Source organism: Patagioenas fasciata, chromosome 3, assembly GCF_037038585.1.
Source record: "Patagioenas fasciata isolate bPatFas1 chromosome 3, bPatFas1.hap1, whole genome shotgun sequence".
Taxonomy (NCBI): Eukaryota; Metazoa; Chordata; class Aves; order Columbiformes; family Columbidae; genus Patagioenas; species Patagioenas fasciata.
Genome location: NC_092522.1, coordinates 68,718,592 through 68,740,906, shown reverse-complemented (window position 1 = coordinate 68,740,906; position 22,315 = coordinate 68,718,592). Strand labels below are relative to the sequence as shown.

Genomic DNA, 22,315 nt, shown 5'->3' with positions numbered 1-22,315 from the left:
AGTAACAGTTCAGCATGCTATTGTAAAGGGAACATTGGTTGATGTCATATACTTGGATTATCACAACAGTAATATAAAAGAATTTTAAAGAATGATATAACAGTAGAATCCCCTTTGGCTTGCATGCTTAGGCCTAAACCCTTGCACTTCAGGATGTAAGCCAAGCACTGTCCGATGAGGGTGGGAAGGGAAATTTTTCTATGGGAAATCCGTGACCTTATGATATTTTTTGTGCTGTTCTCTGAAGCACATGGTAACAGTCACATCAGGGACAGGATGAAGAAACAGGTAAACCAGAGAGGTCTGTTTGATATGGCCATTCCTCCACTGTTATTTTATAATTTTAGTCAGGAGACTTATGAACTTAAGAACTGAAACCTCAGTCAGTGCTAAATTGAGCTCAGCTGTTGTTGCCAGAGATCTCAACCAGGCAGCAGCAAGCAGTCTTATACAATGAAATTTAAGAAGAAGCTTCTTCTGTCACAATTGTAGCAGTAAGAACTTTTAACCATTTTGGTAGGTGTGTCCACACTGGGTCAGATTTAATCTTCATTTTGGTTTCACACCTGACATTTTTGATTCATTCCCACAGGGTGGAGTAGTTGTAACATGAGGGCTCCTATGGACCTTCCTGTTTGGAGTTGAAAATAAGGAAATTTGCAGTATAGTAAGGCTACCATAGAAAGATAATTAACTAGGCAACAACAAGGTAGAAAGGGTCATCCAGTTTAATGCTCACTGATGTGAAACAGTGCAGTCCTATTATCCCTTGAACAAACATTACAAACAAAATAAAAAAACACAGAAGCGCATGAGAGAGCGAGTACACACTTTCTAAGACTCTAAACACTAATGTTTAAATAGCGCAAATGAGAGGAATAGATCTACTCATATTGGAAACTAGTTCTATTGTAACTAGGTGAGTTTTGTATATTACATATCTAGAGCCATGATAACTTGGAAAAGGAGTTCAAAATAAGAATCTGAATAAAAGACCATTACTTCTGCTCTTGGAAAAAAATAAAACTGTTTTAGTATTCTGAAGACTTGGAAGTATTTTAAATAAGACAAGATTTTGGATAGTTTTTACATTGATCTAAGTAAGTTCTTCAAAGTATTTTTCTGGGGAATGTTGCAAGAAAATAAGTAACTACAGTTTAATGAGACAGCACTCATGACAGTTAGTTATACAGAAGCACAGTGTAGAAGGACTGTATGTGCAGAAAATATAAAGCAGAAAAAAATTATTTCCAGATAGGACATCTAAGTAAGTTATTTTAGGACCTCTTTTTAATCTTCATTATATATCTGCATGTAAAGGGGGTGGGAGGGTTTAATTCCAAATGAAAAAAAACTACCTTCTACTAAAGGCAAAACAAGATCTAATAGTAGGACAGTTGGGAAATACACTGGTCACTAGTCTGCTGCAGCTGCTTGCTATAGATGCCAAAATGTTTCCCAACATTGAGTAACTGCTGCTTCTGCCTCATATTATTCACTGCTTCTCAGGATTCGCTTGCCACTGAAATGAAGAGTGCCATCATTACTTCCGCCTTTGACTCCATGCCGGTATCTTCTACTGTTTCTCCGTGCATTATTTCATTGTTTTATTAACACTATTCAGTGAGCTTTGGGGACTGTTTCAGTGGTGCTCCCTTTTTCCCCTAATTACTTTCTCTGTGATAGCTAATACAGCACTACTTGCAGAGAATGTGTGACAGTCCACCAGTGGGCTTTTCAATTCTTCATTTCCACTGTGATACACACTTAGCTTCTTGACATGCCAGTCAAGTTCCTGACATCTGACAAGACTGAAGTAATGTGCAGCTGAAGAGTTCAGTCTTGAGGCTCTCAGGTAACATGGAAGATTATTAAGTAGTCCAAGGTTTAAATCTAGGACACCTTAAGGCCATTACTGAAAAAAGCAAAGACAGAATATTTTAAAATAGGCAGATAAGCCATGCCTAGTTCACAGTCTTGTGAAGGCTGTAAAGCTGGCTGTCCTTAGGTAAAGTGAAACCAGAGGCAAGCTTGAGAATAAAACCTGTAAGATTTTTAAGCGTGCCCTCTTTGCTTTTTCCCTTTTACTGACATTTTCACATCAGCCTAATGGATGTTTGTTATTATTGATCAGTATATATCAGTAAAGAATCGGTGTACGCTTGCTATGATTCCAGCCCGCACCTAAAGTGTCAGGGCCAGACCCTTTACTAACATGTACCAGCCTAGGACTGAATATACTGTAAAAATATATCCTTTTAGCATGTAATATCTAAAAGTCTGCCCTAGAAAAGTGGGTGTTAGTGTATTTTCCAATTCTTTCCTGTTGTTCAAGTACCAGTATTTAGTCCCTGTTTTCAAATTCTGGCAAGCCCAAATGCTATTGTAAGTATTATATACACAGTATTATTATCAACATAGTTGTTAAACTTCTAGATACACTTGTAAGCTTAAAATAATTAGAAACTATACCCAATATTATGGGAATACGATTTTTTTATTATTATTTGATGATCACTGGAAGACTGCTATCACACATTCATAACTTACTTTAATCCTGCTGAATTTTCCCTGTTTTTTCCCTCCGTTGCACATTGATGTGTACTTGTTGTAATGCATGGTGTTCTACTCTGTCACATTCAAACCAGAGCATTCATTGTGGAAAACTAATTTTTAGAAGTGGTCTGTACTGTTGTGAAGATCTTTTGTGATGTGTGAAAGCAAAATATACAACACTACTGAAAAACTGAGTGAGAAGGGGAAAGAAATTTCCTGTTTGCGGCTGAAATCTCAGTGCCTGATGAGTCACTCATGACATTTTCAAAATGTTTCACAGAAAGAGCTCTTTGTCATCAAAGCACGGCACCTTGTGCTTTGCAGGTCCCTGCTGAGTCAGGGCTCAAGTAAGAGACTGTCGCCAATCCAAAATGATATCAACCACAGTGCTTGAAAACAGAGCTTGCAGCTATCAAAGTTTGGTTTTTTTCCCCAGCGGTATTGTCTGGATAGTGTGTTGTGTTAGATCCTTTGAGTCGTTTCTTCACAATACTCTCAGTGGGAGGCAAAAGCTAGACATGAGTAAGAGCTGGTAATTACCATGGTCTCTCATTGCCCCAGGTACCCCTATACAAGAGCTTTAGGGCCAGAGATTAGAAGACCTGGTGAAATTAAAAAGAGAAAATTATACTGGGCAGAAGATATTTTACCTTCCATTGTTGCACCACTTTAATAGAAGTGGAACAGACAGGGAGGGGTTTCTTTCTTTACCCCCTGGGTAACGTGTCTGCATTAGGCAGCTCAGGGAGTTTAACAGTTGTTACTTCCATCCATCAGTTATTTGGTTTCTCATATTGTTTGTGGGGGCCTTTCAACAGCACCAGGGAAAACAGCAGCACATTAAACAAAGAACACAATTGTAAATTAATATAAAGAAGTAAAATGGGGGATTTGTTGACAGGTGCAGGATCTCAAACTACTTTTAACTCATTATTTTTAAGGTGACTAGATTTCAAGTTGACAGCAAAGCATCACTTTAAAAATTAATTCTTGCTTCATTTCTGTAAGAGGGCATCCTACTGTGTAAAACTCAGTTATGTGAGCTAAGAGTACACTGAGCTGCCTGGAAATCACTTAAGACTCTTGTAGATGTCCACTGGTGGCATGAAAGCAGCAATGTTCATATATTACTTTTATTTGCTATTACAGCCAGCTTAATGGGCTCTGCCTTTACACCAAGTTCCTGTCATACTGCTCTGAAACTTTAGCTGGTGTGATGAGACATCAACATGCTGAAAAACTGCAGGGCCAGTGTCTAGACTAGGTGGAATATTCTGACTCCTGAGCAGCTGGAAGACTTCCAGCAAAATATGAAGTCTGAATGATTGCTGTGTATTTTGCAGGATTCCTGTGCTGCTGACACAGAACCAGACATTTTGGAAGGTGGCAAGCAATTTGGTCTTTCAAGGAACAGCCACATTGCAGTTGCATTTGATGACACCAAAGTGAAAAACAGGTATAGTGTTTATTTGAGCAATGAATTTTGATGGAATGATGTAAAGATAAAATGCCCCTCAAAAGTATCTCCCAAAATTATGGGCATAGTCTAAAAAAGATCATGTCCCATGGCTAATTTGTTTCATTATGCAAACATAAAAGCATTAAAGCGTGAAATGTATGCAATGAAGTTCCCACCTAAGTAGCTCTTACAAAAACAGTTTACCTCTTTGTAAAGCTCTGGGCATATACAGTTTCCAGATTGATTTGCAGAAAAATAAATAAATAAAAGAATGGAACCAGGTCATGCAACTGAGTTCGTAAGTTGCTTTTTTGAGGAAAGTTTCTTGGTTCAGTAACTTGATAATTTCTTGTAATAAGCAAACCTGGTTTTCCCTTTCACAGAATCACAGAATGTTAGAGATTGGAAGGGACATGGAAGGCTGTGGGAGACTGTGTCAAATGCTTTACTGAAACCAAGGTAGACCACATCTACCACTCTGCCATCATCTATGCACCTGCTTATGTCCTCATAAAAGGCTATGAGGTTGGTCAAGCATGACTTCCCCTTGGTGAAGCCATGTTGACTGCCCCAATGACCCTCTTATCCTTGATATGCCTTGACATGGCACCAAGGATAAGTTGTTCCATCAGTTTCCCAGGGATGGAGGTGAGGCTGACCAGTCTATAGTTACCCAGGTCCTCCTTCTTGCCCTTTTTGAAGACCGGAGTGACATTTGCTTTCCTCCAGTTCTCAGGCACCTCTCCCATTTCCCAAGACTTGGCAAAGATGATGGAGAGTGGTCCAGCAATGACCTCAGCCAGCTCCCTCAGCACCCGTGCATCCCATCTGGACCCATGGATTTATGGATGTCCAGATTGCTTAATTACTCCCTAACCCAGTCCTCATCAACTAAGGCAGACTCTTACATTGTCCTGACTTCCTCTGGGGGGGTACGGGGCTCCTCAGGACAGCCTCCAGCAGAGTAGACAAAAACAAAGAAGGCATTCAGTAACTCTGCCTTCTCTGTATCTGCTGTCTTACAGTTAAGAATAAGCTTGCACAGTAAACAGGCAAAATGATATTGCCCTCCCACAGTATAACACTATATACACACATGTTGATATGCAAAGGAGTTCCAAGAGCTACTTGTGAAAATACAGCAGTTTTAAATGGATTTGTGAAGCTACAACTTGTTACTTCTTAATTTTTGCTGTGACAGATAATTAACAAATGTGCTATGTCACACCACTGGGCGTTTTTGCTGCCTTATGGTTTACAAGTCCATCAGCTTCACACTTATTTTTACCTATAAAGATGCTGTATTACTTATTTTCACATATGCTAATTTTAGAAAACTAGGAAAATAATTAAAATAAATATGTAATCCTACAGTCCTTGCATGTTGTTTTTTCAAATAAGAATCCAGGCCTGATTGTTTTCATGCAATGATTTTGCATGTTTATATTATCAGCTATTTTCAGGTACTGACTTTGCAGCTCAGCTTGGGCCAGGTTAATGATGTGCTTGCAGTGCAACCTTAGCATCTAGATAATCTAAATCATTTCCTCCCAGGTTCTTTGCTGTAGGGGAGGGTTTTGGCATCAGCATTTGGTCCAGGGGGTCAGTGGTTTTCACAAGACAGGAGACCTCCTCAGACACACTCCCATTTTGAATGGGTAGAAATCAAAATACGTGTTTAATATCCTGATTGTATACTCTTCTCCCTGCATCTTTAAAAGTTTTGCAACCTGTCTTCAGACAATACAACCCATTAGAAACTGAACATTTGCCAACTGTCACTACAGCTCGCTCCTCTTTGTGCGCATTATGTGTGTGGATGACGGATAACGCTGCTGGAATTTTACAAGCGCGGGGATTTTTTAGCAACTACAGCTGCAGCTGAGAACTGTATCTTGAAATTCTATGCCAAGGTTGTACTTTTGTATTTTCACAGTAAAGGGACTAAAGAAAACTCTCTTCTTGGGGATCAGATATGTGTGAAATGCAATTCACGTATATCCAAATTATTTTTTCTTAAACCCTGATGGACAAGCAAAATGCGTCACTAGCTGTAAAGCTTTGTTAGAGGAACACAAAAAGGAAAAGCAGTTAAATCTGTCTACTATCTGACTCTGAATATCTTTTCCTTTGTTTCTGTTTTCCTGTTTGTTTGATTTTCAGACTTACAATTGAATTTGAAGTCCGAACAACAGCTCATTCTGGATTGCTGTTTTATATGGCCCGCATCAACCATGCTGATTTTGCTACAGTTCAGATAAAGAATGGACTGCCTTACTTCAGCTATGATCTGGGGAGTGGAGACACCAACACAATGATTTCCAGCAAAATAAATGATGGCCAGTGGCACAAGGTATAATAGTCTCTAATGCTAAATTCTTCTTTGTAATGCTAAGAGAGCTTTGTTTTGCCTTAAGATATTTGCAAAATGTGGTCTATACAAGCCAAACTTTATAACTAGGAATTTCTGTAGTCTGCAAAATTTGTGCTTTCAGATACACTATTAAGCACATACTCTACTAACAAAAAAAGTTAGTGCTGATCTTTGAAATTTGTCCTTCAGGAAACACATATTTCCAGATGTATTTAGAATATGTCCCATGTATGGTTAGGAACTGCAGAAAATGTTCCTTCTTGCCTAATAGGGCTCAGGTGGGTATCAACTCATGATGATAAAATACATCATTAAAGCCAGTTGTTTCTATGTTAATAACGTGACTGTTCAGCCATAATGCTAAGAACAAAGAAAAAAAAGAAACATTTAAGTAACTCTTCCCTGCATTATTAATTCAATTCATTAGGGCATAAATATGATATTTGTGGGTGTATTTGGCAGCCCCTTCTGTGACTTTGAGAGGAAGCATTTATATATAATACAATGCCTGTGGCTTTCAGATGGTAAGGGAAGGAATAGTATCACAGCCATGAAGTATAGTATTTACTGGGCCAAGGACAAGAGACACATAGTATATTCATGAGATAACATGCTTGACAGCACCAATAAAGGCACAGAAGAGAAGAATACATGTAACAACCATGTATTCAAGTTATATGCTATGAAAGTCATTAATTTTTGGACAGGTATTTGGAAAGTCACCATCCACATCTCTATCACCAAATAAGAAAAAATCTAATTGGATTTTCTGCTATGCTTGAATTGTTATGAAACCCACTTTGCAGTCATCCTTAGTCCTTCTCTGCTTCATTCCCACCCTGTTCCACATTTATTTTATTTTCACTGGATTTTTACTCATGAACTTTTTGATGATAGCAAATGCTCTAAGCAAAGGTATTTCATGAGGGAAAAAAGTAAAGTTGTAGTCATTATTTATCTGTTTTCCATAATGTCTAAGTACACTGGCAGTAGACCAGGGTCCCTTTCTGCTAGACTCTCGATAAATACAAAACAAAGTTTGTTTGGTTTTTGGGTTTATTTTTTTGGTGGTGGTGGTGGTTCTTTTCTTTTTTTTTTTTTCTCTTTTAGCCATTTACTCTATATTCCAAGAGAATTAACTGAAACATATATTATTATATTCTTAATGGAAGACTGTGCGCTTTGGACATTCAGCTTGACACTCTGCCACAGAGGGACCCTTGTAGGTCCCATTTTTGTAGGAAAGAATGGAAACAAAATCCAAAGTCACCGTTCCCAGAAAGCACAATGAAACCCATTTAGGGAGGAGGAAAAGGGCAACCTCTTTAATAAAAGACCACAGTCTTTATTTTTGAGAAAGTTGGGGTGTCTCGTTAAAATAATCCTTTTAGTGAGAAACTTTTCTCCATTTGACTTAGTTTAGGTTGAAACATGTCCATCAGGCCTACAGAAATACATTGTGCTGCTGTTCTGTGTAGGTCCACTGTAAAATTGTCTCTTCCCAGTTCTGTCTCATTCACCATATCCTCCTTCTGCCCAAGGTGTAACTGTCCATCTCAAATTTACCATTGTCTGTAAACACCAAGGTCAGCCTCCCACCTTCAGGCCACCCCTTGTCAGTGTTAGTCACTCCCATGACACAACTGATGTGCTGCTACACTGAAACAGGAGCAGCAATGTTAAAGAAAAGCCAAAGAAAAAATACTGTTTCTGTCTCTCTGCTGCTCTGGTGAGCTAACTACTGTGCTGTTTAGGAATTTGCTAATATGTATGCTGCATTTTACATGTTATTCCTTTTTATACAGAACCATTATTATGCTGATTTCATAGAGATTTTGCTATAAATCTTTGGAAATAAATTGGCCTGCAGTTGTTGGCGTATAATTTTCTCAAGTCTCCAGCAATTGCACTTCCTCCATGCGATTCACAGCCCATTTGTCTGAGCAAAACCATAATACCAACAGTACATAGTTGGTACTATATTTACTCTAGCACGAACTGAGGCACATCCAAACAAGTAGAATCATAAGCTCAATACTGTCTGCAAACATGTTCTGTAATAAAGATTTGCAACCGGTGCCATTAACATTGAGCATTTACTATTCCCAGTACTTAAAATCACTGTCTGATTCCAGGAAAAACAATATTGTGGCTTGCCTATAATAACAAGCTTTTTAAAGGAACCTCAGGTCCTTTCAGTAATTCTAATAAATAACAGTCATGATGGCTCCTGACCCACAGCTGATTAAAAGATAGTCATCTGTTTGCACAAAACATGGCATGGGAGCTTTGGTCCATAAACATTATCCATAGTTGCTGCCACAGTACTTCTGGTAACCACTCCTACTGCTTTCTCTTGTAGTGTTATGTATTTCAGACTGTAAGGCCAGTTACAATCTGGAAACAATTATCAGAAAACTATCTGTAACTGTATTGTATTTGTGTGTCTTTTTAGATAAAAGTCGCTCGAACAAAGCAAGAAGGAAATCTTATCGTAGATGATATTTCAAACAGGACTGTTAGCCCCAAAAAGGCCGATATATTGGATGTTGTAGGAATGTTGTATGTTGGAGGATTGCCCATTAACTACACAACTAGAAGAATTGGTCCGGTAAGCAAGTTAATGTAGTTATCCTACAGTCCCCAAGTATGTCTTAATTGGTACCAGTGTCTTTCCAGTTTTGTTTTGCTTTTCCCCCAGACTGCTCAAGAATATTGATAAAATGAATCTTACTGGAGGTACGCTATATTCTTTCAGTGGAAAGATCTGACTCAGAATCCATTTAATGAAAAGAACTAGAAATCGCAGAGTTAGTTATCGTTATGGAAAAGCAAAAAGATCTATATACTTGTATCAACATGAATCACTGCACAGCCAGCGTATCAGGTCCTGAATACTACTTGTCCTTTCTCTTAGCTGTAATTCATCTACCAATAAGTGCTAATGAACAGGGAAAACGTCTCCTAAGAGAAGCAGCAGAAGCCAAAATTACCCTGGACAAAGTACCCAGTAGTATTGCTGCTTACTATAGTAATTGGTTTTGTGTTGTTATTACTAAACTAGAAGAGAATATATTTTAAAGTAAGGCACAACTCTGTTGTCCTCTTTCTGTTTCCAAATCAAAAGTGTATATATCAGTTTATCACTGTTTTGGTCTAAATGCCCAGCTTCCATGCTGACACAGAACATATACCTTGGCAAACAGAGAGCCCAGAGAGGTGAACACCATTTTGGCCTAAACTGTGTAGAATTAACTAGGATTAATGTATTCCCTCACCTGGGCCATTTACTGTGTCTATTCACACAACTCGATGTAGGTCATGTCATTTCCCTGCTGCCATCCCACCCCCGAGGTGATGCCAGTATCAGAATCGGAGCAAAGCTCTTCTCTCCATAATTTTTCTCCCTACATGGAGAGTTCTTTCAAAGCAGAAGCCAGAACTTGAGGGAATGTAATTATAGCAAACAACAAATTAGACATATACTGCAGCACGATGTGGACAAATAACTGGAATGTCAGTAGCAGCTGTGTCCAGGCTCATTCCAGGTGGTTACACAGAATCTGTAAAGAGGAGGCAAAAGCACAGATCCTGCCAAGGAAACAAACCAGATTCTCAAAGTAACTGTGTGTGAGTAAATACCATTCTAATAAGATGATTATGGAATAGCAAATGCTATTATATAGACAGGCAAGACTCTACCAGTTAAGGTGGACAAAATAAATACAGAAAAGAAATTCCTAGATCCTGCTTAAACAAGTTACTATAGTAACTCATTGACTGGGTACTAAGTAGAAGTCTAAATCCAAGAGTTCTATTCCATAAAGAAAACCGACCTGTAAGATCACATTTCTTTAAAAAATCAGGATTGGCAGAAAGACCAAATTGAGGCAAATCTACTAATCATAGAATATTTTTGGTTGGATGAGACCCTCAAGATCATTGAATCTAATCATTAACCTAATGCCAGCACTAAACCATTTTTTTAAGAATCTCCTCTACACGTTTTATAAACACGTCCAGGGATGGTGACCCAACCACTTCTCTGGGCAGCATATTCCAGTGCTTCACAACCCTTTCCATTAAGGATTTTTTCCTAATATCCAACCTAAACCTCCCCAGGTGCAACTTGAGGACATTTCCTCTTGTCCTATCACTTGCTACTTGGGAGAAGAGACCAACACCCTTCATGCTACAACCTCCTTTCAGGTAGTTGTAGACAGCGATAAGGTCTCCCCTCAGCCTCCTTTTCTCCAGGCTAAACAGCCCCCAATCCCTCAGCTGCTCATGATAAGGCTTGTGCTCCAGACACTTCATCAGCTTTGTTGCCCTTCTCTGCACTCTCTCCAGCACCTCAATGTCTTTCTTGTAGTGAGGGACCCAAAACTGAACACAGGATATTCAAGGTGGGACCTCACTAGTGCCAAGTACAGGGGACAATCACTTCCCTAGTTCTGCTGGCAACACTATTCCTGATACAAGCCAGGATGCTGTTGGCATTTTTTGCCATGTGGGCACACTGCTGGCTCATATTCAGCTGGCTGTCGACCAACAACCCGAGGTCCTTTTTCACCAGGCAGCTTTCCAGCCACTCTTCCCTGAGCCTGTAGCATTGCAATCATTTGGATTTATCAAACTAGATCTCAGGCAGTGAAAAACAAAAGCAATGCTTAACTACTCACAAAATATAATTGCTACTACTATCAAATTATGCTCTTTGACATAAATCTGCAATTTACAAATATTAATCTAAGGAGACAGGTAACACTAAATCCTTACCTATTGCTCCTTGTCAGAAGTAATGGAGGGAATCCATGCAGATAAATGGCTCAGTCTGGCAATAACAGTCGTGTCAGATCCTGACAGTCTTATATGCTTTGGGATTTAAATGAAGCTGTGATTTCAGATGTCATTCACAGAAGGTAAAAACCAGTGCTTGCCTTTCAGTCATTCTCAGTAAAATACACTGCATGATGTATTAATAGAGTGTTGTGTTGTAGGCTTTATGTAAAGGCTCTGAAGCAAAGTAAGTTGAAAGGAGGTATTTTCTTAGAGCTTTCTTCTAAACACACATCAAGCTTTTTAGACACCAATCTAATACATAACCATAGGTGGACTGGCTTCCTATTCAGTGTAGAAGACTGATACCTACTTGTTTGGCTTCAGCAGATATCACATTTTAAGCACTTGAAACACTCCTTTCTGCAAAAGAGGTTATACATTGCCTGTTTCCATTCTGAAGAATAACCAGGTTTCCTTTTCCATAGAGAAACTGAAATTTTAAAGTTAGAAAATGTTACTAAGTTGTCTACAAATCTGGCATTTCTATGATTTATTCTCACAGTGATGATGGCACGATTTTTTTCTTCTGTGGCATATTTTTCTTTTTTGATAACAAAACTTGTTGATCTGGTGATGACTTTCACTTAGAAATTAGAAAAAGATCTATTTATGAAGTATCTTACAGAAAGCATTGCTCAGATCAGAAATCAATTTATTTACTGATAATGCTCAAGTTGTCATGAAAACTTTAGTACATGGGTATTTAGCAGTAAATAAGCTATATAATTCCACAGTACATTCTGCTTTGATTTATTATACAAGGAAAAAAATAATTTGGAAATTCTTTTGAATTAGTAGTCAGGATATTGTTAGAGGATGCAGTGTGCAGAGTCAAGGCTTCCCTCTGCAGATGTGCCTTTCTCTTTTCTGTATTTTTACGTATTTCTATGCTGTATTTTATATGTTTATTTTCATTTTCCTCCTTCTTACTGCATTACGTATGAATGTCTTCCTTTTCTCCCTCAAAGTGTATGTGTAGCATTTTCCTCTCTCCCACTGATATCAGGGATAAGTTTTCCTGCCTCTAAGTCAACGATCAAAGCCTTTGTCTGAAGCCAAGAACCAAAAATGCAGCTTCTGCAGACCTCAGAGAGGAAAGGGAGGGAGGGGAGGAGGGAGAGCTCTGGGGCAGGATCTCACTTACTTACACCAACCACCAGCTCAAGGGTGCACATGCCATCTATCCAGAGTCTCTGTAACGTGCTCCCAGTGCAGAGGCCAAACTGGAGCTGTGGTTTGCTACCCTGCACTGGAGCCTCCATACATCCCAGCACATCCCCCTCCTCCACCTGCCTCTCTGGCCAACAGAGTCAGTTTGGTCATCAGACCTATACACAGGTATTATACAAAGAACTATACACAGTCAACAACCTTTACTTAGGGCTTTGTTCGTTTTAGTAGCTGTGTACCTGCATTAGTTCTCCCTTACCATGCAACATTAGGCTCATATTAAAGCGATTAAAGGGGGGTGGGGGGAAGAAAAAGAAAAAAAGCCCTAGTAAAATTACCAGCAGCCCAGAGAACTATATCCAGTATCTTCATCAACTTGCAAACCCCATAACCTAGTCAATTAAAAATGTAAAGTATAGGCGATTAAATTCCTGCATTGCTGATGTAATTTGCTATGTTTCATTATGCAGTGTATTATTTTATGTCCCCTCCATTAAGCCAAATAGATGTGGCTCAGATCATATCCCCAAAATGTACTTCATCCTCAGTATGACTGAGATTAGATTCCAATTACAATCAGATATTAAGGATTAGCCATGTAAAATTCAAGTTCTATTCAGCTCCATAAATCTAGCAGAAGAGCAGAGGAAAGGTACTTTTTGATGACATGCTTTAGGCCTTTATTCTGAGTATTTGAGCTTGCTTTGCAGTTACACTTTTTTTTTTTTTTTTATATTGACTGTAGGTCACCTATAGCATTGATGGCTGCATTAGAAATTTTAAAATGACAGAATCCCCTGTTGACCTGGATAATCCAACTTCCAGCTTCAATGTTGGAAAATGCTTTGTCACTGCACAGAAAGGAACGTACTTTGATGGAACAGGCTTTGCCAAAACAGGTAATGAACACCAATTATGCTGATAGGCAAAGAGCAGCAAAAGAGAAGATCCTGGTTTCAAAAACTTCTAGTGCTACCTAACTCCTGGTGACTGGAGGCAAAGTGAGACCAATATTTGAACCTCCCACTGATCATTTTTAGTTAGCTTGCCTAGGGATAGACTGTATGACTTTCTAGCAAGGGCTCACACTAAGCCACTGTAACAGTTATATCATTTCACACAAAATGGAGTGCATTAATAATGCTGAGTTAGTTACCTTGCATTACTGGTAACACGCTTTGTGTGATTACTAGGAATATAGTATTAAATGTTTTTTTTTTTTTCATTTATAATGCTTCCTCTTTTCTCTTCAAGTTGGTGCGTACAAAGTGGGAACAGACCTGCTCGTGGAATTTGAATTCCGCACAACACAAATGAATGGTGTTCTCCTAGGAGTCAGCAGCCAGAAAATGGACGGGCTTGGCATCGAATTAGTAGATGGAAAAGTGAGTAGCAAAGCATTTTTGGCTCTTTATAGAGGCTGGTTTTAAAAAGCACAGGTAGTTTAAATGCAAGCTTAATACACCAATCTCAAAGAGTCTCAGTCTAAATCAGGGCTCTCCTTTAATGCAGTACTTCATACATCAAGAGGCTCTTACACTGTTGCATAGATATTTTAAAAGATTCTGTAACCCTTGAGTTTCCTAAAACTGCAATGTCAGGACATAGTGGGAATATTAAAAGTTTTGAGGAAAGGCTTTGTCTTTGATACTACTAGTTTCTTGTCTATATATTTTATTTCAGTCTGGAAGAACAGTCAGTAATCTATAACTATAAAGACCTTGGGGTGGGGTGATGAAACACCTCAAAACTAAGACAATAAAATGGAAAAATGACAACCTGTACAATAGTTTTGCACATTTCCACTAGTGTTTATCTCAGTGACATAACCCAGATGCTAGAGGAACAGCAATCCACAAAGAGTCTGGTATTAAATTAGAGCTTCAGTGTATGCAGTCAGAGCATGTTGACTTTAAATAAACAAAACAAAACAAGATAAAAACAAACAAACAAAACACACCACATGTGTAGAACTGTTTTGAGAACTAACTGACTTCCACATCACACTTTTCAGGTGATGTTTCACGTTGACAATGGTGCAGGCCGATTCTCTGCTATCTATGAGCCTGATGCACCAGGCAGCTTGTGTGATGGACAGTGGCACAAGGTTCTTGCAAACAAGATCAAGCACCATTTAGAGCTGACTGTGGATGACAGGCAGGTGGATGGTAACAGCCCAAACAGGGCCTCGACTTCAGCAGACACTAATGACCCTGTCTTTGTCGGAGGGTATCCTGGTGAGTATTTAGCACACAAATGATACTTTACTTATGCTCTAGCTGCACTGACTTGATAATGTCTTAAATGCAATTAGGACCAGTATGCTAAAGCTGATGGATAAGGTTGTCCAAGTCTGTATCAGTTGACATGGATGCTCATTTCTGCATCCAGCTGCATTTCAGAACAAGAGGTTCTGCAGCACCCAGGGACTCTTACAGACCCCCAGGCTGGTCTCAGAGGTATGCACAGTGACACCAGAGGAAGCAGACTTTCTGTCTTCTGCTGCCCACACACACACAGCCTCCTTCTTCAAACTTTGTTTAGTAACTGCATAATAGTTATGTTTCAATAGCAACAGAATTCGGCAAATTTAAATTTAATGAAAGAAGAATAGCAAATTTAACTAAAGAAGGTATAAATGCTCTTGGGGGAGCAGGGCACTGTGTGTCTAAATCAGCTTGTAAAACCTGAGGAGCTGAGGAATGCGGACAACAGCTTGCACAGAGAGGTGAGAAGACACCATCTCTTTTTGATGAATGTCTTTGCTCTTGGTCTGGTGGTTTTTAAAGTTAAAAAAAAAAATAAAATAAAAAATGCTGTTCCCTATATTCTGGAAGTCCTTGAGAGAACTTGCTTCCTGCAGAGGTAATTGAACAGGATGCAGAACTGGGCTGAGCTCTGTAGTTTGCTTCATCTTCCACTAAGCTGATGATGAATACTGGTATTCATCTGTTCACAGACAGTCAACAAGTTTATCTCGTAGCAGTTTACTTTCTGAAAACACAGCTAAGGTATTTGTGAAGTGCCAATTTTGTTGCTTTTATAGTAAAATTTACCTCTAGTTTGCAAACAAAAAAGCTAAGGATGTTTGCACTATGTGTCTGCTGTAGTGAATACTGAGTTCAATGGCAAAATGCACCTTGAGGGAATTCTGAAATTATTTTCTGGAAGTTGTTTTTCCCCCCATTCTAGTGTGATACAGTCCATCCAAAAAGCCTTGTCTCCAAAGCTTCAGAACATTTTCAACAATGTTCTTGATACTGAGATATGAGAGCTGTACTTCAGTCACAGTGACTATTAATAAGGACCAATAACTTTTGGCCAGAAGGAAAACAACTTCGTGGCAGCCTTTTTATTGCAAAACAGGATTCTAACATAGAAGTTACTGATAAGAAACACTGCAGATGGAGTTACCATCTCATTCTGAACTGTACATCAAGAGAAACATAGCAAGAGAAACAAACAAAGTAACACTGCAATCTGTCCAAAACATCATGTTGAAGTGCTATTACTGAGTTCAGCCACACAGTGAGTTATTAAATGATTTAATAAACACACATGCACATTTAAACACCTCACACTTCTCTTGCTGTCTAGTGTAGCTCCTCCAAGATTTGTTTTAGTATTCTCAATACCTGGACAACCTTATCACAAATTTAAAACACAGTATCATAAGATTTTGTAAAATTAGTAAGCATTCGTATTTTCCAGTCCTCTTGAGGCTTCTTCTGGCTGCATAAACAGTGCAAAACAGTTGTAAAACAGACAGAATTAGCTGGTGGAGAGTTTCCTGTGCAGAGAAACTTTTTGCTACCAGAGCATGGGCAAGGATACGAATTCCTGGCTACCCGTAAAAGCCATTACTCATGTCCTACTATCGCTCTTCCTTGTGCAAGGAGGGACAGGTGGATTCAACCACATCATCCTCTGTGAAACAGCATAATGCTATGGCCATTCAGTCCTCTACAGGTGCAAAGTTATTTCTGCAACCAGAACACAGATCAGTCAGTGTTGGAGCACAACCCTGTTGCCACTTTTTCACTTGGAAGAAGACTGAGAAACAAGTTGAGACATGAATTTCAAGGAGTCAAGGGAAATATTTCCAGCTTCTGAGTCACACCAACCTTCACTTATAGCATCTGATCACACTGGAATAGTTCCTTCCTTCTTTAGTTGGAGAGGTGTACTCAAATCCCTGGCTTTATTATCAGCAAGAAAAAAAACACAACACATAATGCTTGTAAACTTTCAAAATCATTCTTTAAATGACACCTGAAGTCCATACTGAGGAACTGGCTTTCTCGTGATGTTAGGCCTGAGCACTGCATCCATTTTGGCTTTGTTTTTTTTTTTTTTTCACCTCACTTATTCTGTGGATAAATAGCTTGAGAAGTTGGAGATCTGCATGATGAGCATATGTGCGTCATACACCATTTGTAGGTACCAAGCTGCAATCTGACCATTTTCCTTAAGTTTGTGTATGTCGCATAACTGAGTTGTATGATTTACAATGCCAGTTTAAATACATTCAGATTCTGCCACTATCATACCAGGACAGAAAAAGGAAAGACGACTAGATCGTTACCACTACCATAACATGTTTTATATATGTGTGTGTATATATATATGTGTGTGTGCGTGTGTGTACATATATGTATATATATATACATATATATATATATATATATGTAAAAATATATATATCGCTGAGGACATGTCCTGCAGGGCTCCCAGATAACAAATTGAAGTATCAACTCACACTTATGTAATTCCTTTTCCCTTTTTTTTTTTTTCCATCCCTCAGATGGTGTGACCCAGTTTGGGCTGACCACTAATATCCGTTTTAAAGGATGTATTCGATTTCTGAAGCTCACCAAGGGTACTGCTAAACCTCAAGAGATTAACTTCAGCAAAGCTTTGGAGCTGAAGGGTGTTCAACCGTTGTCATGCCCTGCAAACTAACTGTCATTCAACTGATGCGGGTCTGTTTATATAAGCACCTCAGATTAAAAAAATAATTAAAAATCTACGTATACATTGCATTCATAATAAAATGTCTTTATGCAAGTATTTGAGTAGTATTTGTGGTATCTTCAAAGGGCTATTTCAAGGAAATTCTCAAGAACTTATAATTTCCCCCCACTCCCTTCATTAAGAGAATAGAACAATAATTTTTATCTGTTTTTTTTCCTTATAGCTTGAAACAGAAATATCTCATCTCTCTGTAATGAAAGGCATAGCGCCACGTTCTGTCACTTACCTGGAAAGAGGGTTTTAAATGATCCTTAATAAGTAAAGAAGTTTGATACTGCCCCTCTCTCCAACTACACGCGATATTGAAGTTACACATAGCAAAAATTCACAAGCCCATTTTCTAAAGGAAGATGAAATCTGACGCTACTGCATTGGAGCAGAATGGAGGTGAAGCAGGAGAATCCCAGAGATTATTAGCATGGCACATGTCACTGATCTCTACTGTTATCTATTGAGTTAAAACCTTAAGGTAAAAGCAGCCTCTACTGGTTCTGCTTGATGCTGTCAGGTTCTGAGTGATTCTGAATGCAGAAGCCACCCCAGATCTTTCTTAAATAAAATTTAGAGGAGAGGAAAGTTGCTTCCTAGATTTTCACCAAAAATACCAAGTCCTGGTGATTTTCCTCAGTGCTCTGTATGTTTTAGAGGACTATGAAATCAGCACTGAAGTGTGAATTATCTTTTCTATGGAGTGTTTAAAATTGTTAAATTCTACTTTTGCAAAGGTTGTGCTTGGACATGCTGTACATCTACTGTACAAATATAAAACAACTGCCTACATAGAAGTGGGGGGGGGAAACAGGGAAAAAACCAAACCCACACACACACAAAAAAACCCAGTAAGGTAGCACAGCCCCACAATTAAAAGAGTGGTGGTGTTTTTTTTCCTTTGGGTTTTTTTTTCTGCCCACCATGAGCCTTGAATACACTTTTTCAGAATTTCTGACATGACTGAAAAAAGGCTACCTGAAAATTTTTGCTGCCAAAGAGCACTCCTGCATGAGTGCTTTGTATTTTTCAAAAGGTCTCTTTGGCATACAATATTCCTCTAAACTGCCATGGAAAAAAACCCCACACATTTACACTTGGAAACTACATTAAAGACATGGTAATAGATATGTAGCTTGCAACTATTTGGGGAGTCCAACATTCATCAGATACGCCTGAAGAAAAAGATCTAGCTGCAGTGAAACCCTGAAGTAATTGACTTCAGCAACGATGCTGGTTTTCACTTGCAAATTGCCCCTCAATATTAACAAACAGTTAATGGCTGTGCAGCGTTATTTACATTCAAAGCACTAAAAATTAGTAAAGCACGCACTTACTTATCTCTGAAAAAGTCTGATTGTGGGACATGTACTGTCTTACTGTAACTTCTACATTCTAGTGCTACGAACAAACACTGTAAAATATTCGTGTTTCTCTTTTATTCTTTTTATGTCCCTTATATTTACCTGCTCTCATCCCTCAGGATAGTTTGATCAGCTCAAGAAAAATAGGCCATAACACTTCGAATACACTTGAGTATTTCCGAAATTCTTGAAAAATACGAACAAATGAAGCCCCAAGACTTTTCTGCAGAGGGACATGTGTTATTGTCATGAATCTCTCACAACCCACAGAACAAACAAGCCCCTTGGCCCGTTACATGCACAGGTATTACCTAGTTCAGAGACGTGTTTCCTTACCTCTGGTTCCATTCAGCATGTTGAATTCTTTTTTAACAAAACTTGAAGTTGCTTGTTTTGTTGTTGAGTTTTTGGGACTTGACTTGAAGACACAAAGGAAATCCAAACAAGAGAGCCAAGAACACCATGAGTTAATACCGTGCCCTTCTTCAGAGGCGGGAAATTGCCACTGCTCTGCTCAGTGCTGCATCAGCAATGGTCTTCCACATAAAGATGTGGAAACAAATCACAGAATCACAGAATGTTACGGATTGAAATGGACCTCAAAAGAGCAATCCCCCTGGCGGAGCAGGAACACCTAGATGAGGTTACACAGGAAGGTGTCCAGGCGGGTTTTGAGTGTCTCCAGAGAAGGAGACTCCACAACCCCCTGGGCAGCCTGTTCCAGTGCTCTGTCACCCTCACTGAGAAGTTTCTTCTCAAATTTAAGTGGAACCTCCTGTGTTCCAGTTTGAACCCATTACCCCTTGTCCTACTGTTGGTTGTCACTGAGAAGAGCCTGGCTCCACCCTCGTGACACTCACCCTTTATATATTTGTAAACATGAATAAGGTCACCCCTCAGTCTTCCCTTCTCTCTCTCTGTCCTCTGCTAACAGAAATAAATTCAGCAGGCTGAAACAAAAGCTACTTCAGCAAATAGTCAAGCTAAAAGGAAACATAAAAACCTGCTTAATTTGTTTTTGTAGATCCCTGAGTAGATGCACCAAATACCGTTAGCAAAGCTTTCTGCATTTGAAGATTCAGCAGAACATGTGGGAATGATCCCCACTCCCTATTACTACCTTTTGCCATACAACACATTAATACATAAAATTTCCTGAAAATAGCAGGTTGTGAGCTACAGAGCCATTCGCAAACTGCTAGAGATTGTCATTGCTGACTCTGCCAGGAGCCGTGTATTTCCCAATTCAAGACTGCAAACTAATACACATGGACAGAACACAAGAATTTAAACTCTTTTACTGCCTTTTTGTTTTGTACATATTAAGTAGTCTTTGCTGCTAAACTTTAAAACTAAAAACCTTACAGTCATGTGTTTTTAAAATTGTGTTTAAGACTGACCCTGTTGACTGAGGTCACTTTTAGGGATTTAAGATGAACATCCACTCTGAATGGGACAAACCCCTATTCATCTTTAGCTTTAGGCAAACTACTGTGTATGAAAAAAAGTTGTGGTTTTAATTTTAATTACAACCAGTTTTCAACCTACACTCCTTGTAAAGAGTAATTTACTTGTTCTTTCTATCAAGTCATACTTTAAGCTGTTTATAGAAGCTTATAAAGGGAAAAACATTTTGCTGGCTTAGCATTTTTCTTTAGAATGCACAGGAAAAACTTAAAATGCTTAAAAATCCAAACCATTTTCCCTGTCTCTCTTTTAGCATAGAAAACACCAGGAATGTGAGTTCCAGCTTTCCCTTGTTCAGCCACAGAGATTCTAGGAGATCCCAGTTGTCTGCTGAGGAATTTCTCAGTACATGCAAGTAAAATTTTTCACTGACCTGTTTCTGACCAAAAAGGAAAGTGTATGCCATACCTTTCATGAGAACATGTCTACTGAAGGCTGCACAAAAGGTCCTTACCCCCACAACCACAACAGTTTTTAGACTTTTAAAGTTGACCTTGCAGTTTTCAACTGCCTAAGATTTTGTGAAAGCCTATAAAACTCTTCTGAAAATATCCCAGGCATCAAAAAAACGTTATTTTCAGAGCAATTTAATGAGATACCATAGCTTGATCACTGGATTTTTAACCCAAGATTTTTTTTCTTTATATCATCTGCATTTCCTAATGGAAAAACTCTACCAATTCTTCAGTCATCCAACTTACCATCTTACAGCGTACATATAAGATGAATTACTGATACAAATATGTAGGAAGAAACATCTCTTTCACTGTTTCATGCTTCATAAATAGAAACAAAATCATCCAGACCTTCCTTCAAAATAATTCCTTATATTGCTGATGTGTCATGCTATGGAATTGAAAGAAAACACCGAATTATTCAGTCTGTATATTTATACGCTGTTATTCTTCACGCTTGAGATTACAGATAATTTCTTCAGGTATGTGAAGTGGCAGATCATTCCTGATATGATGTATCTATTTCAACTCAAAAAAAACCACAGACCCTTTCATTTTAAGTTTAGTGGACAACACAGCATAAAATGACAGCACTTCAGAAACTAAAATATCTAGTTTATGGTAAGAAAGAAAATCCTAGGGAAAAATCTCCAACAGTCAGTGCTCTTGTACACGTTTCATTCTCCCACTGGGACCAACATCAGAACCTTTAGCCGAAATCTAATAATTTTCACTTACTTATTTTGAAGAGAACTGCACAAAACATTCCTAACGCTAGAGTCGCCTCCTGTTTGCCTTCTTTTTCAAAAGGATGTTTGAGTACAAAATTCAGCTGATGCTTTCTGCTTGCCCCATCTTTATATAACACTCTGTAATAACAATAATAATGAAAGTAGATTACTAGAGTTTCAAATACTCTTATGATATATAGTATTATTAAATATTCTGTAAAGCAGAATAATCTGCTGTGATATTTGCCCTTTTAATCATAATATATTTTGACAACTTCAGTACTTCTATTTGGCATGAGCAAGGAAAGATGACTGGCAGTTGAGGCCCTAGAGTAGCTAAATTTCCTGTGGTTTTCTTCATTATGATTCTGTGCTGCAATATCACATGAATTTGATTTAAACAGCCGAAGGCTTCACTCTCTCACTGAGCTTCATGTCAAGAGGATGGCTCCTTGGGAGACAAAAAGTGTCCCCATGTGTGCCCATCTCTCTGCATTGAGGGAACACAGCACGTGGAGCAACACAGGTTCCTACATCCCTCAGGAACATAAGTTTAGGTGGAATAAATCAGGGCTCTTTCCTTCACAACTTTGAAATATTTGAAGAGGCTTCTTAAGCACTGAAATGCCTGGGAGTGTAGACAGGCCTAACACAGCACAGACTGATACTTCTTGCCATTTGCATCAGTTTAGCCCATCTGAAGATTCAGGAAAGGTGCGAATACTACAAATTATTGTAGAATTTCTTATTAGCACCTTTTCAAGCAACACTTACATTTCGTTCCTCTTTTAAAAATTCTATTTTTATGTTAAATTTGCTTGGGCGAAAGTCATTGCTCCTCTTATTCTTTCTTCTTGACTTTTTCTTTCTCTGCC

The 22,315-nt window shown here is 38.7% G+C and overlaps 1 protein-coding gene across 5 annotated transcripts in view; it reads left to right on the top strand.

Moving 5' to 3' along the window:
• LAMA2 (laminin subunit alpha 2) overlaps positions 1 to 17,471 on the top strand; it is a 362,981-nt gene extending 345,510 nt beyond the window's left edge. For 3 of the 5 annotated variants that reach the window (XM_065833304.2, XM_065833299.2, XM_065833305.2), the window contains 8 exons: positions 1,510 to 1,569; positions 3,900 to 4,012; positions 6,179 to 6,368; positions 8,845 to 9,000; positions 13,147 to 13,300; positions 13,656 to 13,786; positions 14,416 to 14,638; positions 17,206 to 17,471. In XM_065833304.2, coding sequence (XP_065689376.2) covers positions 1,510 to 1,569; positions 3,900 to 4,012; positions 6,179 to 6,368; positions 8,845 to 9,000; positions 13,147 to 13,300; positions 13,656 to 13,786; positions 14,416 to 14,638; positions 17,206 to 17,363 — 1,185 coding nt within the window. In that variant the 3' untranslated portion in view covers positions 17,364 to 17,471. Of the gene's footprint in view, positions 1 to 1,509; positions 1,570 to 3,899; positions 4,013 to 6,178; positions 6,369 to 8,844; positions 9,001 to 9,806; positions 10,016 to 13,146; positions 13,301 to 13,655; positions 13,787 to 14,415; positions 14,639 to 17,205 lie in introns of those variants that run through there. The other 2 variants (XM_065833301.2, XM_071806568.1) reach the window with 2 other exon arrangements.
• Positions 17,472 to 22,315: the final 4,844 nt, after the last annotated feature.